General features: G+C 40.0%; 1 protein-coding gene across 3 annotated transcripts in view; it reads left to right on the forward strand.

The window, feature by feature from the left end:
* mvb12ba (multivesicular body subunit 12Ba) overlaps positions 1–19,873 on the forward strand; it is a 169,043-nt gene that overhangs the window by 110,227 nt on the left and 38,943 nt on the right. For all 3 annotated transcript variants that reach the window (XM_078549920.1, XM_078549919.1, XM_078549921.1), the window contains exons 8-9: positions 7,366–7,421; positions 11,774–11,833. In XM_078549920.1, the coding sequence (XP_078406046.1) occupies positions 7,366–7,421; positions 11,774–11,833 (116 nt within the window). The remainder of the gene's footprint in view (positions 1–7,365; positions 7,422–11,773; positions 11,834–19,873) is intronic.

Genomic DNA, 19,873 nt, shown 5'->3' on the forward strand with positions numbered 1-19,873 from the left:
AGGAAACCAGCAAACGAGTGTTTAGTGCATTTGTCTGAAATAATCGTCTCTGCTGTTTTAACAGAGACATTAACCCATTTATGTTAAAACTGATTACACCTCCATTAAAATAGTGCAGAGGGGAATTCCAAACTAACAGATCAAGCATTCATACATTAATATCCCACAATTTAATGTAAGGACCAATGTCCTTGCAATACCAGTGTCTTTATATTTAGGAAGAAGAAAAGGTCAAATTTTAAAGAGTTCAAAGCACAACATTGTTTTTACAAACAGTACTGATGATAAGCTGTTTGCAATTTTTTAATGAAATGCTGTAAATATACAGATCTACAACCCTCTATAGGCAAGAAAATCAACGGAAGTGTAACTGTATATGCGAATTTTGCCCAAAGCTCAAAAAGCTAATAGGCTCTAACTTTTGGATGATAACTCTGTATTTTACACTTCATTGCACGAGAGACTGAGTGCAGGAATTTGTGACGCATTGCACTTGAATTCCTTCAGTAGACGTGTAGAATTTCTCTCTGTGTACAACAATGGAAGTGTTCAGTGCTGTGTGGAATTGTAACCCTCTGAGTACTGAAGAAGCAATTCATCTACACCTGGTAGCTAAACATGACAATGTTAGCATTTTTCATTTTACTGACATTACCATTAATAAAGCAATGATCCAAAAGTAGCTTTGCTGAGTCTGTTCTTTGCTTTCATCATTCATGACTATAATTTTGCACTGCATCATTTTAAATTAAATAATGGAAAACACATTGCTTTTCATTGTTTACAATGTTCAGTAATCACGTTTAAAGGAGTGCATCAGAGCTTTACACCATTTGAAATTAAGACTGGCTTGAAAAACATTAATAGCTCAGTAAGGCGTGTTTGCATTTTTCTAGCTGCATTTATATTGAGTGGTTGGGTAAACAAGCTTGTCTAAATTGTTAAAAAGGCTAAAGGTAACTTAAGATTGAAAAGACTATATATTTAAAGAACTTGTGTGATTAGCAATACTGAATTGCTGTTTAGCATAATTAGGGAAAATTTCTGATTTTGAAGTTGAAATGCTTTTTTAGTACTTAAAGTTAAAATTTTAATTTTTAAGTTCACTCAACTCTCCTGGCTTCGATTGATTATTAGATGTCGTGTACAATTAAATAAAATTTGCACAACATAGAGACTGGTAACAGGCCATTTAGCCCAACTATTCTGGACTGGTGTTTATGCCCCAGATGAGCCTCTCATACCCTGCATCATCTAACCCTATAAACGTATTCTCTAATTCCTCTTTCGCGTATTTACCTAGCTTCCCCTTAACTACGCCTATGATATTCACATCAACCATTCTGTGATAGTAACTTCCATGCTCTAACCATTTAAAAAAAAATATTTATGACCCATAGTTTTGGACTTCCCCACAATTGAAACAACATCTGATATTGTGTAATGTAAGGCAGAAAAATAGAAAAGTTATGCACATAAAAATTTTGAGCTGTGAATGTACTTTATACTATTAATGGGATCTTAATGTCCGATGCCATAAGTGTGTGTGCAACCAAATGAAAATTTCGTGCTGCTGTTTTTGTTTTCAAATATTTTGCGGATAAGGAAAATTATGGGAGCTAATCAAAGTTCTGAACCTCCTGTTTCCAGATTTAATATTGTGTTGGTCCCATCATGTTTCATCTTCCAAAACCGACATCCTTCCTTTCCTGGAAAAACTCAGCAGGCCTGACAGCATCTGCGGAGAGGAATACAGTTGACGTTTTGAGTTCTTCATCTGATGAAGAGTCATACGGACTCAAAACGTCAACTGTATTCCTCTCCGCAGATGCTGTCAGACCTGCTGAGTTTTTCCAGGTATTTTTGTTTTTGTTTCAGATTTCCAACATCTGCAGTGTTTTGCTTTTATCCTTCCTTTCCTTCCTGCTTTCAAAACTACAGTATAAATATTGCTGGCTTAGGTAACTCCAAACAACTATTGTTCCTTTTTAGAGGGGTCATCACACCGAGTTTATACTTTGGCAAGTAATACTTACACCACACCAGAGCAGTTGCCTTGAAATCTTGGTTATGCATATAAACCTATATTCTGTTCTGTATCTTCTTTAACTTATTGCAGTCAGAGTAGTGTGGATAACAGGCATTTCCCATTAATTCACTTATTTCTTCAATACATTGGAGTATGAGTAGGCCATTCAGCCCCTCAAGTCTTTCACTAGTTCAGTCAATTCATGGACAATCTGTACCTCGACTACCTTAACCTGCTTTCTCTACATGCCCCTTGACACCTTTATCTAACAAAAATCTATCATTCAGTTTTGGAAATTTCAATTAAACTTGCACCCAGAGCCTTTTGGAGGAGAGAACTCTCCATTTTCACTGTCCTTTGTTTTTAAAAACAAAAGTACTCCTGATTTCACTCCTCAATGACCAACCTCTAACTTTAATGTCCTGGATTTTCCCCTCCAGTATAACTGTACCTACCACATTGAATCATTTTGTCATTTTAAACACCTTTGATGTCAACCTTCTAAACTCAATGGAATACAAGCTAACTTATGCAACCTGTCATTGCAATTTAACCCTTTAAATCCTGGTATCATTCTGGTGAATCTGTGTTGTAACTCCCTCACTAGGGATTCTCAAACTGGAAAGGTTATCTAAGCACCTTTCCTACCATGTCATATATTTGAGTACTGGAGTTAATTATATAAAAACAGTGGGTGTGGGTGATGTTCATGTTTTCTCCCAAGCTCCACCCAGTCACCTGGTGGCCCCCGAATGGATGAATGTGCCATGTGGAGATTCTTGGTCGTGTACCAACCTTCTACCGCTCTATGATATTTTACACTATCAGTTATGCTGCTGTCCCATAGAGAGGGCAGCCATCAGAATGGAAGATAACTTCAGATAAAAATACTGTGTTCATCTTCGTTCCTGTGCTCCTGAATTTGTTAAAATAAATAGTTTTCTTCCATAGTGCCTTTGGGAATTCTGCCATGTTCAAGTTAAAAAAAGACTCTTAAAGATTATTAAAGATTTTCTCTCGGACTTGAACATTACACCTAATTTTTGAAAAGTTCAAGTTGCTGAATTTGTTGATCAAAACGCAATGAACTATCTCTAAATGTATGGTTTTTTTTATCAACAAAGACAGTGTTAAAATTTGACAGCCTTGACATGCTGATTTCTATGTACACTCATTTCAGTGTGAGGTTACAGGATTAATAATACAGTTTCATGCTACTTGCCATTTTTAACCATGATCATTATGATAAAGGGCATATACTTAATTACAGCCCTGTTTAATTACAGCTGTGTTGAAGCTCATTTGTTTGGTAGAATGCTAATTAAAGTGGCGAGCCTGTGGCATGTCCTTATTTTCATCCTTTGTGCTAGGTGAATGAACTAACTGTAATGCACCATGTATTAGTGCTTTACTAAAATAATTACAAGTGCAAGCAGGATTCTGCTGGATAAGTCCCAATAGTTTAAAAACTTTTAGCTTATCACTACAGTCCTCTGCCCTGCTTACTTGTTCACTGGCTTTTCACATTTTTAGTTCAGCATTTAATGCTATTGTTTTATATAGGATAAGGTGGGTCAAGTTAATGCACTATGTAGAAAATAAATTCAGATAACTCTTGCATAGTATCTTTAGTGTGACCATCTGTTGCCTGTACTTCCATTTCTGCAAAATTGGTTAAATCAGAATAGTATATTACCTAGCAATGTATTTTAATGAAATTTCAACCCTAAATTTAAGTAGATTTGGTGCTAATGATACTTTACTCAACCATACCTTATAGCAGGGGTCAGCAGCCTTTCAGAAGTGATTGCAGAGTCTCCATTTGTTCACTCTAATTTAGGGTTTTGTGAACGAGTAATACATTTTAACATTTATAAGGTCTCTTTATAAAATCACCATAATCTTACCAGTTTAGTGTGTTCCTTGCTGAGTTTTCCAATGCCCAGCACGTATTTGGCTGCCCACTGCCTACCCACCCCCCACTCCCCTGCCGGCCACACACACATCATCCAGTTGGTTCTAAAATTGCAGGGATTTGACCTACCATTTTTCAACTGAGAGTGCTCTCCTGACGGTTACCACGTACCTTTGGGTAGCTTTGGTTTTTTGGCGAGCTTTTTAAAAAAAGGATTCGGAGCCACGCTGCTGCAGCATTGACGCTGGCACTGACAGACCGGCTTTAAAAAGATCGGAACTCCCCAGTTCTGATTTTCTTAAGCCATTGTGTCAGGCCTGCAGCTCTGGCTGCTCACACTGGATGGTCATCTCATGTACCACTGAAAAATCATCTTACATTCCATAGGTCGCTGACCCCTGCCTTATGGTCTACTAAGCAAAGTATTCTACACACACTTTGTTCTCTATTTGCATTTTTTGTAGCTGTGTTCGCTGGCTATAAACCCGCTCGCAACTGTGGGACGTTCCCAGTTCACCCACTTTCACATTTTGCCCTGATTACTGGCTTGTACTTAGTTATTTGTCGTGAGGTCTTGAAAAAAAATTAGCAATTTTAAATGAAAATTATACTTTAAAAAATTTGTTCTGGGATGTGAGCATTATTGGCAAGGCCAGCATTGATTGCACATCCCTAATAGCCCTTGAACAGGTGGTGGTGGGCCACCTGCTTGAATGGAGATGGTTAGATTCACTCTTATTTGAGATTGCCATTGCCTGACACTTGTTTGGCCTGAATGTTACTTGGGCATTTATTAGCCGAAGCCTGACTGCTGTCCAGATCTTGCTGCATGTGGACAAGGACTGCCTCAGTATATAGGAGTTGCGGACGCTACCAAACACTGTACAATAATCAGCGAACATCCAGACTACAGACCTCATGTTGGAGGGAAGGTCATTGATGAAGCAACTGAAGATGGTTGGGCCTAGGACACCACCCTGAGAAACTGTTGCAATGTTCTGGGGCTGAGATGATTGGCTTGCAACGCCAATATTGCGCTAGGTATGAACCCAACCATAAGGCGGGGGTTTTCCCATGATTCCCATTGATTTCAATTTTGCTAGAGTTCCTTGATGCCACACTTGATCAAATGCTTCTTCTGTTCAGAGTTGGAACCCTATTTCTGACCCTGAACAGACAAAAATGGCATGCTTGCCTTACTACGATTTTTCAGGACACGGAGGATCCTGCAGAACTGACTTAGTGCAGGTATCTTCAGAGGGAGTAGAGGAGAGAATCCGCGCAGAAACGTTTTATGTCACCAGATGCCATATTCTGTAAGTAGAGTTTTTAAATGTCCCAAAGCTGCTTTGAAAAACTATGGAGAGAAGGTAAGGGGGGTAAGGTAAGTCGGTAAAGGGATAGGGTGGGTAAGGTAAATGTGTAAAGGGGTTGGGTGGGCGAAGGGGTAGAGTGGCACATGAGTGGCAAGTGGGTAAGGTGGCAGGAGGGTGAATGGGTAGGTGGTGCAGGGGGAAGAGTTGGGGATTCGATGGGGGAGTCAGGGGGTGCAGTGTGAGTGATTGGGGGGGTCAGTTTTGTAGTTGCCCAGGTGTTAGTCTAGGTTTTAATCTGTCTAACATTTCCTGGGTAACTATCCAGGTAAGTAAGTTGGAACCGTCTGATGTTTCCGACTGTAACTCAGAGTTTGCGACTTTCTCGGAGGGTCCCGGGGAGCAGGGGAATTGTCAGTCAGAAATTCGAGCTTCCCAGCAATTCCTACGGAGTCTTTGCGATGGGACTTCTGAGGTCTTAGTGCATCTTCTGGGGTGCGTCTGGCCCCCAACCATCCAGAGATCAGAAGATCTGGACCGAAATGTTTATACCCTTTCAATGGGTAGATATCCTTTCTGCAAAAACTCTCGTATGTAGGTAATATGTTGGTTAGCTCCGCCTTTGTACCTGCCCTGGTTAAATCAAGCAACCTATAAGTAATGGAACTTGGCAGTATGCATTTGCTCTAGTTAGAATTAAGTGTAAAATATTATGGGTGACGACTGAGTTTCACGTTTCAGTGAAGTGGTAATTTTCTGTTGCACAATTTCTTACATGTTTTTTAATTGAAAGAATGAAACATTTTCTATTTTGGACAAACAGTTGCCAGTCTTAACGTTAACATTTGGTAGATCGTGAAATGAGGCATCTAAGTAAAACATTTAACATGAATTTATAAAAAGCTAAAATTACTGAACAGAGCCAATTCACTATTGTGGATGAGGGGAGCCAATCGAGCGATACTTCAAGTTGGGTCTCTTGTGAGATTGAGCATGCATGCTTGCACATTAGCACAGGGTGTTATTTCTATAAATAAAAGCCTAATATCAGAATTGAGATGTGTTAGATAGTTGCAGACGTCTAGCCTTATTGTTCAATATAAAATTCTGGGACATTTAGTCATTCACGCCATAAAAATCTTTTTGGTGGAAACTCAAAAAACTCATAAATCATCAATGAAAGCTTTCATGGTAGCCATCTAAAAGTTTGGCCATTTCCCAATAACTCTCATCAAATTCCTGGCTAATGAGTGCTTGCAGGACAAGCTTCATATGCTGGTAGTCTCCTAATACATTGTTCTACAGTAACATCATTAATTTTTTGATAGGACTTGCATTACTTGAGATCTATGACTCTTGTCCAACTATCAAGGTCATTGCAGTTTCAGTTGTTTTCCTTGTCATTTGACCTAATTAAATTGCAATTACTAAATGTTTTGACATATGTTTTCTTTTATGAAGTTTTCATGGAGAAAAGATAATGAAAACTTAAGCAATGTTTGAAAAAGTGATTTTTTAAAAAGCGCTATAGAATTTATAATTCTAATGATCAAAGTTTCTTTCTGCTTTGGAGTGACTTGACAAGTTACAAATCTCTTTTTTTCTGGTGTTTCATTTTGCAATATTGTATAAGTTGTACCAGCAGCTTTAACACTTGAATAATGCATGGATCATGCTGCTGTATAAGCTGCATCTCCAGATTTGATTGTTTCTCTGCAAGTGGCCTGTATCTGAGAACAGTTAATTGATTTGAACAATTTATTTTTTTAAAAAATTCCCTTTTTTAACACATCAAGCTAACGTGCATAGACCTTCTTGTCATATTTTTAAAAAATGTTTAAATCTGGTCTTATGAATAAAGACTTGAATTAGTAAAAATCTAATTGTCTTCAATATAATAAACTACCCCTTTTTAGCTGTGGTGGAAGCTGCCATTGGTTGTATATTCTGATGAATTGTCTGATAGCTCAATGCATTTAAATTAGAGATGTTTTTGCTGTGAATGAACTCCTTTCAGTACAGACCATGATCTGTGCTCGGTCAATCTCTAATACAGGACCTTAATCAAGCATCATTAAGAATTAACTACCTTTTTGTGTCTATTTCAGCAATGGATGGTGTGCCTTTCACGATTTCAGAAAAATTCTCCAGTGCAGTTGAAGCTGTAAGTGTCTTATCACTGACTAAAACACTCTTCCTCTTTCAAAGCTGTGAGACAAATTACAAACCTAAGTTTTAAGTTTCACCATTTTTTAAAGGCGCTTATAAATATAGGATGTAATATATAAGAATTTCAAAGTACAAGAAAATATGACTTTGTTCGGTTGTTAAAGAGAGAGAGAGTGCCTTTTATGCAGTGGGGAATCCATATTGGAGCTAATGCTGCACTTAGAGCAAGAAGTTGCCATCCATTACTTTCACTGAAACACTGAATCAGTTGCAAAGGCCACAAAGCAGAAAGTTTTAGTTTTTCATAAAAATTATGTTTGACTAGTTTAACTGCCCCTTTTTTCAAATATGTTGGTGACTTTGAATAGCCTAACTTGTCTGAGCGGACCAGCTTTGCCATGTGCATAAAATAGCTGCTGTCCAGTGGCTTTTTCCATACTGTTCACCAAATCTAGTTGGGAGTGTTTGAGAATGCGCTAAATCTTAATTAAACAGCAGCTGTATCTCTGCTGGGTGCCAGAGTAACAAATATTGCTTAAAAAATTAACAAAATCAACACCAAATGAAAAGTGATATTAACAGTGGGGAAGATTGAGACAACAAATTGAGTTATTAAGATGGTGGTAGCATAAGACAAATGTGTTGAGGGAGATTTCAGTTTAAATTATGGTTCAGTTTTAATTATTGTAGGATCTATAGAGATGGAAGTCATTTTAGAGATGTGCGCATTACGTTTCTTGTATTATAGTTTGTTGGATATCATTCTAAGAAATGTTATCTGGGAAACATTAAATGCCATTGCATTCTTTTGCTAAATATTGTCCAACCTCAAATATTTTGCTTTCATAAAGTTGTGTTTAATGATGCCTAACTGTGAGCCTGTCCTACTGATGTATGGTAAAATGAACGGATTGAAAATCACAGGTGGCGTGTGCAAAGCTTTGGACAGGGAACTCAGAAAATAAGAATTTATGAAAGCATGTTTACTGGTTTTGAAATCTTCAAAGTGCAGATATTTTAGACCATAAAATAGTATCCTCTATTGAAGTGGTTTTCATTGAGCAATAAATTATTTTACTAACTACGTAAAGGTCACACCTTTTTAAAAAAAAAAATGAGATAGTCTGGTGCCAGATGAGAAAAGCTCGTGATTGCTGTGGCCTGTGCCACTGAGAGTCGAATTAGACACAGTAGAAAGAGTGTGCAGGCATTTTCTAGCACGCACAATTTCTTCACATTTCAACTTTTTCTTTTATGTAATTGTAGCTTTTCCAGAAATCCACTTGATTTATTTTTGCATGATTTTAATCTAATATTGTAAAAGAATATAAATTATAACTGCTATTTCTTCTTGGAGTTTGGCTTCATCACTGTATACGCTGTTTTAAATTGAGTGCGCAGATAAGAATCTCAGAATTTTTGCATCACACAAGGAAGCCATTCGGCCCAATGTGTCTGTACGGCTCTCCAAATGAGCAACTTGCTTAGTGCCATTCTCCTGCCTTCTCTCCATAATCCTGCACATTCTTCCTTTTCAGATAACCGCCTAATTCCCTTTTGAATGCTTCAGTTGACCTTGCCTCCACCACACACTCAGGCATTGTATTCCAGACCTTAACCCTCTCATTGTGTGAAAAAGTTTTTTCTTATATCGCTTTTGCTTCATTTGCAAATTACCTTAAATCTGTGCCCTCTCGTTCTCAATCTATTCTTGAGTGGGAACAGTTTCTCCCTATCTTGGAAGCATTTGTAATGGGTCAGAAAATTTATTTACAATCAATTGGAGAAAATGTATTATTGGTAAAATAGTAAGTGCTGCAACTTGTTTGAGGCGTTGAGGGAGATGGTATGTACATGGAATGATTTCATGTTTAAATGTCTATCACTTCAGCAGTATAACTGTCAATAGGAACTGAAAATATCTTAGTAATTTATTGTATTAGTCTGGAGATTCCATAGTTTACTTGTCAACTCAAGCTTAAGCACAATTAATTTAATTGTTTTGAAATACCATGATGAAAGTTTGAAATTGGGCTTGGGGATCTATTGAAGTACATCACTGAAAGTACTTATGGTCCTTACCATGGGACTGCCCTCGCACAGTTCTCCAAAGGTCCACTCTTTTTTCCTGTTTCCTTTCCTATCTACATGCTACTTTGAGTGACAGCATGCCTAGGCACAGGCTCTACTTCTGTATTTCTGTTGGCAACACCTCTCCCCACTATTTTTCTTCATGCCACAATCGGTCTCAAGTACTTGTTTGATACAAAGTTACGGGCGAGACGGAATTTCCTCCAATTGAATATGTCAAAGACTAAAACCAATGTTTTCGGTTTGCTCATTGCTGAGTCCACCACCCCCCCACCCCCACACCACGCCTCCCTCATTGCCAACTCAAGCTGAACCAGATATTGACCTATCTTAGCGTCCTGGTCAAAATCCTGCACCTCACTCTCTCACAGCATTGTGGGTGTTCCTACAGCATGTGGACTGCAAGCGGTTCAAGAAAACAGCTCACCATCACCTTCTAAAGGACAATTAGGGATGAGCAACAAATGCTGACCTTGTGAGTGATGCGCACATCCCATGAACAAATTTAAAAGTAACATATCCTAGCCATCAAGGCTATTTATTTGCAACTTGGCAACATAAGCTAATGTCCCTACTTCACAGGCACAGATGGGAAATTGGAGTTGAGACAGAAGATCAGCCAAAATCATATTTAATTAGGGAGCAGACTCGAGGGGCCATATAGCCTTATCCTGCTCCTATTTCTTGTGTTCTTATCCCACTGCTACCAAAACCCTTATCCAAACGTTTGTCAGCTGTAGGCTCAAATTTCTTTGACACCTTGTTCACCAGCCTCTGAATTTCCAACCGTCATACTCCAATTCATCTAAATTTCTTCTGCCCACAACTTGCCTTTCTCTTAGCTGTACTCACCCTTCATTCCTTTCCTTACTGACCACCTATCTCCCAACGCAGAGAATTTAGAATCTTAACCCCTCAAATCAAAGCCCTCCAAACCCTCATCCTAAATTTCTCTGCAATCTTCTCCAACCTCACGCCTTCTCCCATGCCTTCCAGTCCTCTGATTCTGAGCCTGTATGCAGCTCCGGCTTCCTCCATCTATTTAGAAAGCCCCACAGCTTTGAATTGAGCCCTTTCTGCTCTATACTCTTGCATTCCCTGACTAACTGCATCCCGGAGATTACCATTGACCAGAAACTGAACTGGACTAGCCATATAAATACCGTGGCTACAAGAGCAGGTCAGAGGCTAGGAACCTGTGGCAAGTAAATCAACTCTTGACTCCCCAAAGCCTGTCCACCATCTACAAGACACAAGTCAGGAGTGTGATGGAATACTCTGCACTTGTCTGGATGAGAGCAGCTCCAACAAAACTCAAGAAGCTTGACACCATCAAGGTCAAAGCAGCCCGCTTGATTGGTACACCTTCCTGAAACATTCGCTCCCTCCACTACTGGCGAACAGTGGCAGCAGTGTGTACCATCTACACGGTGCACAGCAGAAACTCACCAAGGCTCCTTAGGCAGCACCTTCCAAACCCATGACCATTACCATTTAGAAGAACAAGGGCAACAGATACATGGGAACACCAGCACCTAGAAGTTCCATTCCAAGCCATTCACCATCCTGACTTGGAAATTATCACTGTTGCTGGGTCAAAACCTTGGGATCCCTCCCTAATAGCCCTGTGTGAACTGCAGTGGTTCAAGAGGGCAGCTCACCACTACCTTCTCAAGGGAAATTAAGAGTGGGAAATAAATGCTGGCTTAGCCAGTGATGCCCACATCCAGTAAATGAACAAAAAAGAAATTTCCTCTCTGTCTCACTTCTCGTTTTAAATTTTCTCAAAACCCACCCTTTTAACATCGCTTCTGTTTAATTCTCCAACTCGTGCAAATGTTTGGGGCCCTTTTTATCTGTGAAGCATTTTGGGATGCTTTTGTATATCTAGAGTGCTAAACAAACGCAAATCATGATGGTATTGAGCAGGACACCGCGCTCAAGTAGAAAAGCATCTCGTCTAATTTATTTGTAAAGTAAAATTTTAAATTAGTGTTTAAGGATGAGTAAAATAAGGAAGACTTTTTGAAAACAAAATACTGTATGAGAAACGTATTGAATGAAAGAATCTTAAAAAGATATGCATCCATACATAAAATGATTAGTTGTAATCATAGGTTTTAATCTGTCAAAAAGCCTTTGTTTGATAGTGGTGGTTTATTAAAATTAATGTTAGCTATAATTTTGTTCTCTTGGGAGTTACCTTGGATTTGCTTTTGTTAACACCTCAGTTTTGATTTTTGAATTTGATTTCAGGTGCAACCAGTTGATTTAATGGGCATAACAATCAAATCATTGGCTGAAATAGAAAGAGAAGTAAGTATTTATTTATAAATCACCTGAAAGGATAAATAACAGTCGCATATAATGGAATAAGACATCAACCAGGAGGGAGTAAACCACTTGATTAAGGTGGTCACCCAATCTGATGTATGTGGATCTTCTTCCAAATCACCTCCCTTTTATCCCAACTGTCAGTCACACTCTTGACTGTTGTCCATTCACACATTTCCCTATTTAGTATTTTTGTCCTTTTTAATGTGAGAATTTTTGTGGGCTAGTACCTTTTCCAGAGCATCTGCAATGTAAAAATAACCAGCGTCGTATTTTAGCTGATGAGCACTTTGTTTTTGGATCCCTGTTATCGGTTTGTAGAGTCTCTTACCTTTGAGTCATGGGGCTTTCACTGTGACTATTATGTATAACATTTGTTGTTGTTGTTTTCTGATGTGTGAAACCTGCTGCAAACTGAGTGAAAGGTTTGTTTGTGACAACTTTTTCACCGGAAGACGATCTTACTGATGCATGTCAAACATAATCATTTCCAAACACAAACTGACCTTGAGCTCTAGATATTCCAAAAAGCATATTTTCAATTCCAGGTCAGGAAAAAAATTTGAGCTTTAAGTAGAGATCCAGGTTACACTGGCCAAGCAGTGTTTTGTCTTGAGGAAAGATAATTAGGCATTGAAACTTGTGCAGCCTCTTTGAGCTCAGGCAAAGATCTGCTTTGCAGATACCTTGGTGCACTCAACCACAAAATTGAAAACTTGTTCAGAAATATTGACATTCTTAACAGATGTACAGGTCAGGTCATCTGACACCATATCTCCAGAGCTGTGAGCCTAAAGCAGATTGTTGTACATGAAGCACACCATGGTTCATTTTAAAGCTGTAACGAATGCAGCGGAATTCATTCCAAAGCATCAAATGTCCATAAAATTAGATTTTAAAAACTGAATATGATGTTACACCATTTGGAACAAACAGCTGCCGGAATTTTCTTACAAAAGCAGACACAGTCGATTTGAATCCCATCGATCTCCAGGGACATGAGCTTCTTTTCTGCCTTCCTTTATTATAATCTGGCGTGGCTCAATGGTAACATTCTTGCCTCAGACTCAAAGTTGCATGTTCACACGCTAACCCAGAGATTTGAGCACATAATCTGTGTTGATACTTCATTGCATTACTGAGGGATTTCGGCACTGTTGGAGGTCCTGGCTTTCTGATGAGACATTGATTTGAAGTTGCAACTGCCCTCTCAAATGTACATAAAAATTTTGTTGACACAAACTGAAGAGCAGGGACCCTCTCCCAATATTTTGGCCAATGCCTATGACTCAATTGGCATCAAAAAGAAGATAATCTGGTCGTGTATCTCAACGTTGTTTGTCAAACTTTGCGGTGTGTTAATTGGCTGCCATGATACCCTACTTTACAACAATGACTACCATGCAAGAGTACTTCATTGCCTTTGAAATGTTTTGGGATGTCCTAAAGTCATGAAAAGCACCAAATAAGTGCAAGTTCTTTCTCTATTAACGAAGAAAGTCAGGTTTCTGGAACTTCCAGCTCGACGATGATTAATTCTCTTAGGTCTCCATAGACAAAATTCTGGAAACAGATTTTTAAATTGATAGCCATGCTCCTGAAGAGACCAAGCTAACAAAGCGGTGTTCTATTTCTTTCCTTTAAGTAAAAGGAAGCAGGTCACTGAATATCCACTGTCTTTGCAGTGATATCCAGCACGTCATGAATGTTTTGATGGTTAATGTTTTACCATTTCTTTTAAAACCAGGATTGGGGAGATGGGTGGGGGAGAGCACTTTGAACAGAAAGTATTCAATCTTGGCTGTCATATTACATTAAATGAGATGGCTAGCCCTGCAAAGTTTAGTGTTGGACTTCCACAAATAAAGCCCAGGCTTCATACCTACCATTCAAGCATGTATATCATGCATGGTTGAGTTGAAATTTTGACTCTGCCAGTCGCTGGAATATCCCAGAATAGTGTGAACATTTTTACCCCTGCAGAAGCAAACCAGGATACTTTTGGGTGCGGTAAGTGTTGGAGAAAAGGGTCGTGTATTTCAATCTGTTAATGTGATGTTAACGCCAGTTGTGAAGGAGTGGATGAGTGGACAGTACCTTGCTTTTCCAAGATAAAGAGGACAAGACTATGGGACTGCAGTAAAATAGTAATGTGTGTGTTGATTTTATATGGGGAAGGGTAAATGAATTAAAGTTAGCAAAATGAGTCTGCAATCATTTCTATTAATAGACATTTTTAAATCAAATTCATGTATGTTGCATTGAAATGGCTTCTAAGGAGACTGAGAAGAAAATAAAAAAAGCTGAAGGCATTAGACCTTAATGGTAGATGATTTTAAGTTGGGAAATACCAGTTTCTTTAAGTAAAACTGAATGCCTATTGTTGCAACTATCTGAAAGAAGCTCCAACTCCCCTGGTGTACAATGCTATTACGTCTTAATTGTGAATGTCATTCATGATTGACAGGTAACTCTGTAAACAATTCAGCCTTCAACATAGTCACATTTATTGAATGAACCAAAATCTACCTCCCAGTGTGTACAGGACGTTAATGCAATATCTGCAGAATCACACCTGACATTCCTTTGCCTTAGAACAATTCTGTGGAATTGCATTTTTAACAGAAGTGCACTATCTGCTGTCAGGTATTGCTGATTTAGGTCTTGCTTAGTTCAGTGCTAGCACTGTTGCATCAGATCCATTCCAGAGACTCTAACCTATAATCTGGGCTAACTCTACAGTGCAGACCTGCAATGTTGGTAAATGTTATCTTTCAAATGAGAGGTTAAATTGAGGTTCAGTCTGCCTTACAGATTGACATAAAAGATCTTGTGACACAGTTCAAATGGGTGTTGTGATTAGCGTCTATCACCCAGCCAACACCACTAAATAGAATGGCCCGTAACTTCCGCACTCTCCAGCGTCGGAATTGGGGGGTACCCCAAAGATGCGCTGGGGAATCCCTCTGGGAAGTTCTCAGGTAAGGGTTTGCATGGCAATTGCCCTGAAGTGCACACTTCCTCTGGACAATTGTGCTGCGCTGGGAACCATCCGAAAATGCGGCTTAGATCGCAAACTTTGGATGGTTCTGGCAGGGTTATACCAATAGTTATTCAGAAAAAGTTAGAAGAATTAAAACCTCTTCTAACTTCTGAGTAACTATTGTAAAGACCCAGACTGGCCCCACGGGACTCCCCCACACCCCCAACCCTCCATTCCCTCCCCCCGACCCCTCAAACTCCAACACCTCAGGCTTCCAACTCCCATCCGCCTCCTCTGGACCTCGGATCTCCCTCACCACCCACCCGACCCCTGCCCCCAAAATCTGACCCCCACCGACCTTGGAACTACCCCCTGGACCTTGGACTTTCTGTCTGTGTTTCTCTCTCTCTCTCTCTCTCTCCCTGTCTCTGTCTGTCTCTCTCTTCTCCCCCCCAACCCACCCCTTCCGGACCTCAGACCTTTGCCCCCAATCTCGGACCCCATCCCTGCTGATGTTGGACCCCCCCTACCTGACCCACCTCTGATTTCAGACCCCCCCCCAACCCGACCTTGAACCTCCACCCCTGGCCTCGGACCCCTATCCCTCTCACCCTGACACCCCGACTCCAGACACCCACCCTACCTCGGACCCATCCCCCAGACACCCCTCACTGACTTTCGACCAGCAACCCCACCACCCCTGGACACCTCCAAATCCTATGCACTTACCGTAGACACTTCCCCTCCCCTGGCCTGTCAATTTTCCTGGCCCTTTAAACAACTGCTTTACGGCAGCAAGCGCTGTCTGAAAAAAGGGGGTGGGGGGGGGGGCGTGGTCTCCTTGAATATGCTGGAGCTTGACTTCACTGGGGTCTGCGAGGAGCCTTTTGATGCAACCCCCAAGCAGCTCCAGCGAACAGAAGTGGCAACATAATTTTCAAGACCAGGTGAGTAGCTATTTACCACTTCTAATTTTTGCCGGCCAGCACTTTCCGACGCTAGTCTGAAGTCATGGCCCGATATTTGGCCATTCATCTCATGGCTATTTGTGAAAGCTTTATGTAAATTGGCTGTCACATTTGCCTACATTCAGTAGTCATTACACTTCAAAAGTGCTTCATTGGCTGTGAGGAACTTGGGGCATGCTGAAGTTATGAAAGGCACTATTTAAATGCAATTTCTTTTCTCCTTTCTGCTTAGCTATATTGGCACTTTAATCTGCATTTTGCATCAGGAAAAGGTAGAATTCAACAAAGGGTATTATACAAAATGAGGCCTCTTCCATAACGTACTTGAAATTTAGGAGCTGGTTATGATTCACAGCCACCTTTCTGTATGTGTTTCATGCAGAAAGGAAAACAAATTTCTTTGCAAGTCGAATTCCTTCATGGTTTGGGATGTTGGCCTTGAAAGCTAACTCTGATTATACATTGTATTATCACCTTTCTCTGTACATTTTCAGTGAGGAGAAGGCATAAGAAGCAAATGTGTCGTGCCCCAGGCAGGATGCTGCTGCTCACAATTCTGGTTTCCAGTGGGAGGATATATATTTCTATGGTAGAACAGGGAAAGAATATTTTCTTCAGAATGTTTTAGAAGCCTGTGGTGGCTTGTCACAAGACTTTGTTGCACTTGGCTTTTATAATGTCTTTGATTTACCTTTGATCATAAAACTACCTGTCATTCAGTCTGTTAACATAGTTCAGAAGAAAATAGATGTGAGAATAGATAGATTGGTTTCTTAAACAATTACTGTCCTATCATCTTTTAAACAATTGATCCTTTTTAGTGCTAGCTCTGATGTACCACAAATATTTCAGTGGCTCCTGGTGTTCCTATTCTGTCTAGGGCCTTCCCTCAAAGTTTGATAATCCTAGTCTTATGATTTTAGAACCATTCATTTTAAACTCTGGCTCTCGATAAAATAGACAGGAGCAGGTTACCAGAGATCGTCCGAGAATTGACCCCCATTGAAGTAGAATTTACACCAATTGGCGTCAGAAGCACCTTCTGTGTCCGTCCACATTTGCTAGATTTAAGTTTTCCCCTGGGAGGTTTTGGTTGATCTGTATATTTGAGTAGGGATTGTCAAACATTTGAAAGATGTTTTGCGTCCCCAACCTTCAGAAGAAGGAAAAAGAGCAAATCATTTGTAAACATAGCATAGCTTCAGAGACCGTGCTACTAGCATTCTTAATGTTTGGTTGAAGTGAATTACATAATAAAACAAGATGGTGCACATTGTTGATTGATTGGAGAATGAGCAATGGTATATCACTTCAGAGGCTGAATGAGTCAGAGCAAAACAGTAACTTTTTTTAAAATAAAAACCCTGAAATCCCAGAACATTTTATACTACTTGTTGTGGTCCAAAATTTTGTTTTTTTTTCTACTTTAGCCATCAATGTTGTATTTTAAAATTCAACATGTATCTCATGACTGAAGAGTAGACCTAAGCTGCCAGCTTTGGTATCTTCTGTAACCATAATTACTGGTGGAAAGAGGGACTGAATCAGTGGAATTCTGAACTCTTCGACAGATAGCTTTCTGTGAATTAAGCTTTGCAAGCGGTGGTGGATAGTGTTCTCTAAAAGGCACCTGATCATACCTTTAGACATCCTACTTTTTCATTGTCTCTGGATTCTTTTTCCAAATTTGGTTGAGAGTATTTTGTTTCCATTGGAGAGTCTCCAATAAGAAAGATAACATCCATTGAACATGGAACTGGAAGTGCAGGTAGGTGTCATGAGAACCATCCTTGTGTTAGGGACCCAAGTTCAGCGGAAAAACGAGAAAACCTGAACTTTACAGTCTTGAAAGGAGATATCAAAGAGACGGTCTTATGCTTTAAATTAAATTGCAAATGTATGGAAATACGATACAAACAAATGAAAGGCAAATTTAGGACTGATATCTTCAGAGTGATTGATGCATGGAATGGATTCCAGCATTGATCAGTGAAGGTAAAGCTACTGAATGATTTGAGAAACAATTGGATACTTCATTGAGGGAATCTTGGGCTGTTTTTGGATATGTGAACTATGTTGAGCCACATACCCTTTTCCTCATTCATATGAACATGATGGAGAGGTAGAGACCCACTGCTCCATTTAACAGGCTCGAATAATCGTCATGTGTTCTGCAGCACGATACAGATGCTCTCTAGCCACACAGAGGAATGTAATCTCCTGGGAGAGTTGTGAAAAACCAGATAAAAATGCAGGTCATTTAGGGGAAGATGGGAGCTTCCTTTTTGACCCCTTTGGGTGCTCAAATCTGGCCTAGGAGATCACACTGACCCTGACTTGCATTACAGGCTACCTACCTCTTGTATGAGCTGATCTCTGTCCCAGCCAGAAGCAGATCCAGTTCTCTCTTGAAGCAGTGCAGCGAATTAGTGTTCACTGCACGAGCCAACAAACTGTTCCACATGTCCACTGTTTCTGGGGAAAGAAGAACCACCTATCTTCTAACCTAATTGTATCCTTGCATAATTTGTAAGCGTGACATTGGTACTCCCTAACATACCCAGTTGGAATAATTGGTCCGTGTGAACACAGTCTAGTTCCTTCACTATTTTAGAAGAATAAGATAAGCAAAGAGATAGTAATGAGAATAGATTAATAGCTAACATGAAAGGGAACTGAGAAGTCTTTTACGAACGCAAGTCGTAAAAGGTTTGTCAAAGGAAGGGTGGGGCTGATTAGGGACTGAGAAGGAAATCATCTTACAAAGCAGCGGACATGGATGAGGTGCTAAATGAGTACTTCGCATAAACACTGTCAATGTATCAATAAAGGGGAAGGCAGTAGCAATATTGGATAGGATAAACTAGATAAAGAGGATGCACTGAAAAGGTTGCCTGCCCTCAAAATAGAAAGTTTCCCAGTCTGGATGGGATGCATCCTCGTTTACTGAAAGCGTTGAAATTGTGGAGGCTCTGGCTACAATTTTCCAATCCATGGATATGGGGGTGATTCTGAAGGATTGGAGGATTGCAAACATTACAGCCCTGTTTAAAAAAAAAGAGGAGAGGGATAAACTCAGCATGTACAGGCTAGTCACCCTAACGTTGGTAGTGGGGAAACTTTTAAAGGCAATAATCCAGGACAAAATTAAGTGGCATTTTGAAAAGTGTGGGTTAATAAATGAACATCAAAAGCTTATATTTATATACTGCCTGTAACTTAATAAAAAGCTCCAAGGCATTTTACAAAGCATTATGTAGCAAACATTTGACCCCAAAGCACATGAGATATTTGGACAGATGACCAAAACTTGGTCGAAAAAGTAGGCTTTAAGGAGCATCTTAAAGGAAGAAAGACTGGGAGAGCAGTGAAGAAGTTTAGGGAGGGAAATTCAGAACTTAGGGTCTTGGCAACTGGAGGCATAGCCACCAATGGCTTTGTGATTAAAATTGGGTGTGCTTAGAGGCCAGGATTAGAGGAGCGCAGATATCTCGGAGGGCTGTGACTGGAGGAGGTTATAGAGATAGGGAGGGATGAGCCCATGGAAGGATTTGGAAATAAGAATGAGAGATTTAAAATTTAGGTGTTGTTTAAACAGGAACCAATATAGATCAGCGAGCACAGGGTTGATGGGTGAATGGGACTTAGAGCGAGTTAGGACAAAGGCGACAGAGTTTTGAATTACTTCAAGTTTGGAGGGTAAAATGTGAGAGGATGCCCAGAGCTTGGTCATAGAAGACAGAGGGTAGCAGCGGAAGGGTGCTTTTCTGAATGGAGAGCTGTGACTAGTGGAGTTCCGCAGGGATCAGTGCTGGGACCTTTGCTGTTTGTGGTATACGTAAATGATTTGGAGGAAAATGTAACTGGGCTAATTAGTAAGTTTGCAGACGACACTAAGGTTGGAGGAGTTGCAGATAGTGAAGAGGATTGTCAAAGGATACAATGGGATATAGATCGGTTGGAGGACACAGATTTAAGGTGAGAGGAGAAAACTTTAGAGGAGATGTGCAGGGCAAGTTTTTTACACAGATGGTAGTGAGTGTCTGGAATTCACTGCCAGAGGAGGTGGTG

This window comes from Cetorhinus maximus, chromosome 10 (genome assembly GCF_964194155.1).
Source record: "Cetorhinus maximus chromosome 10, sCetMax3.hap1.1, whole genome shotgun sequence".
NCBI classification, from domain to species: Eukaryota; Metazoa; Chordata; class Chondrichthyes; order Lamniformes; family Cetorhinidae; genus Cetorhinus; species Cetorhinus maximus.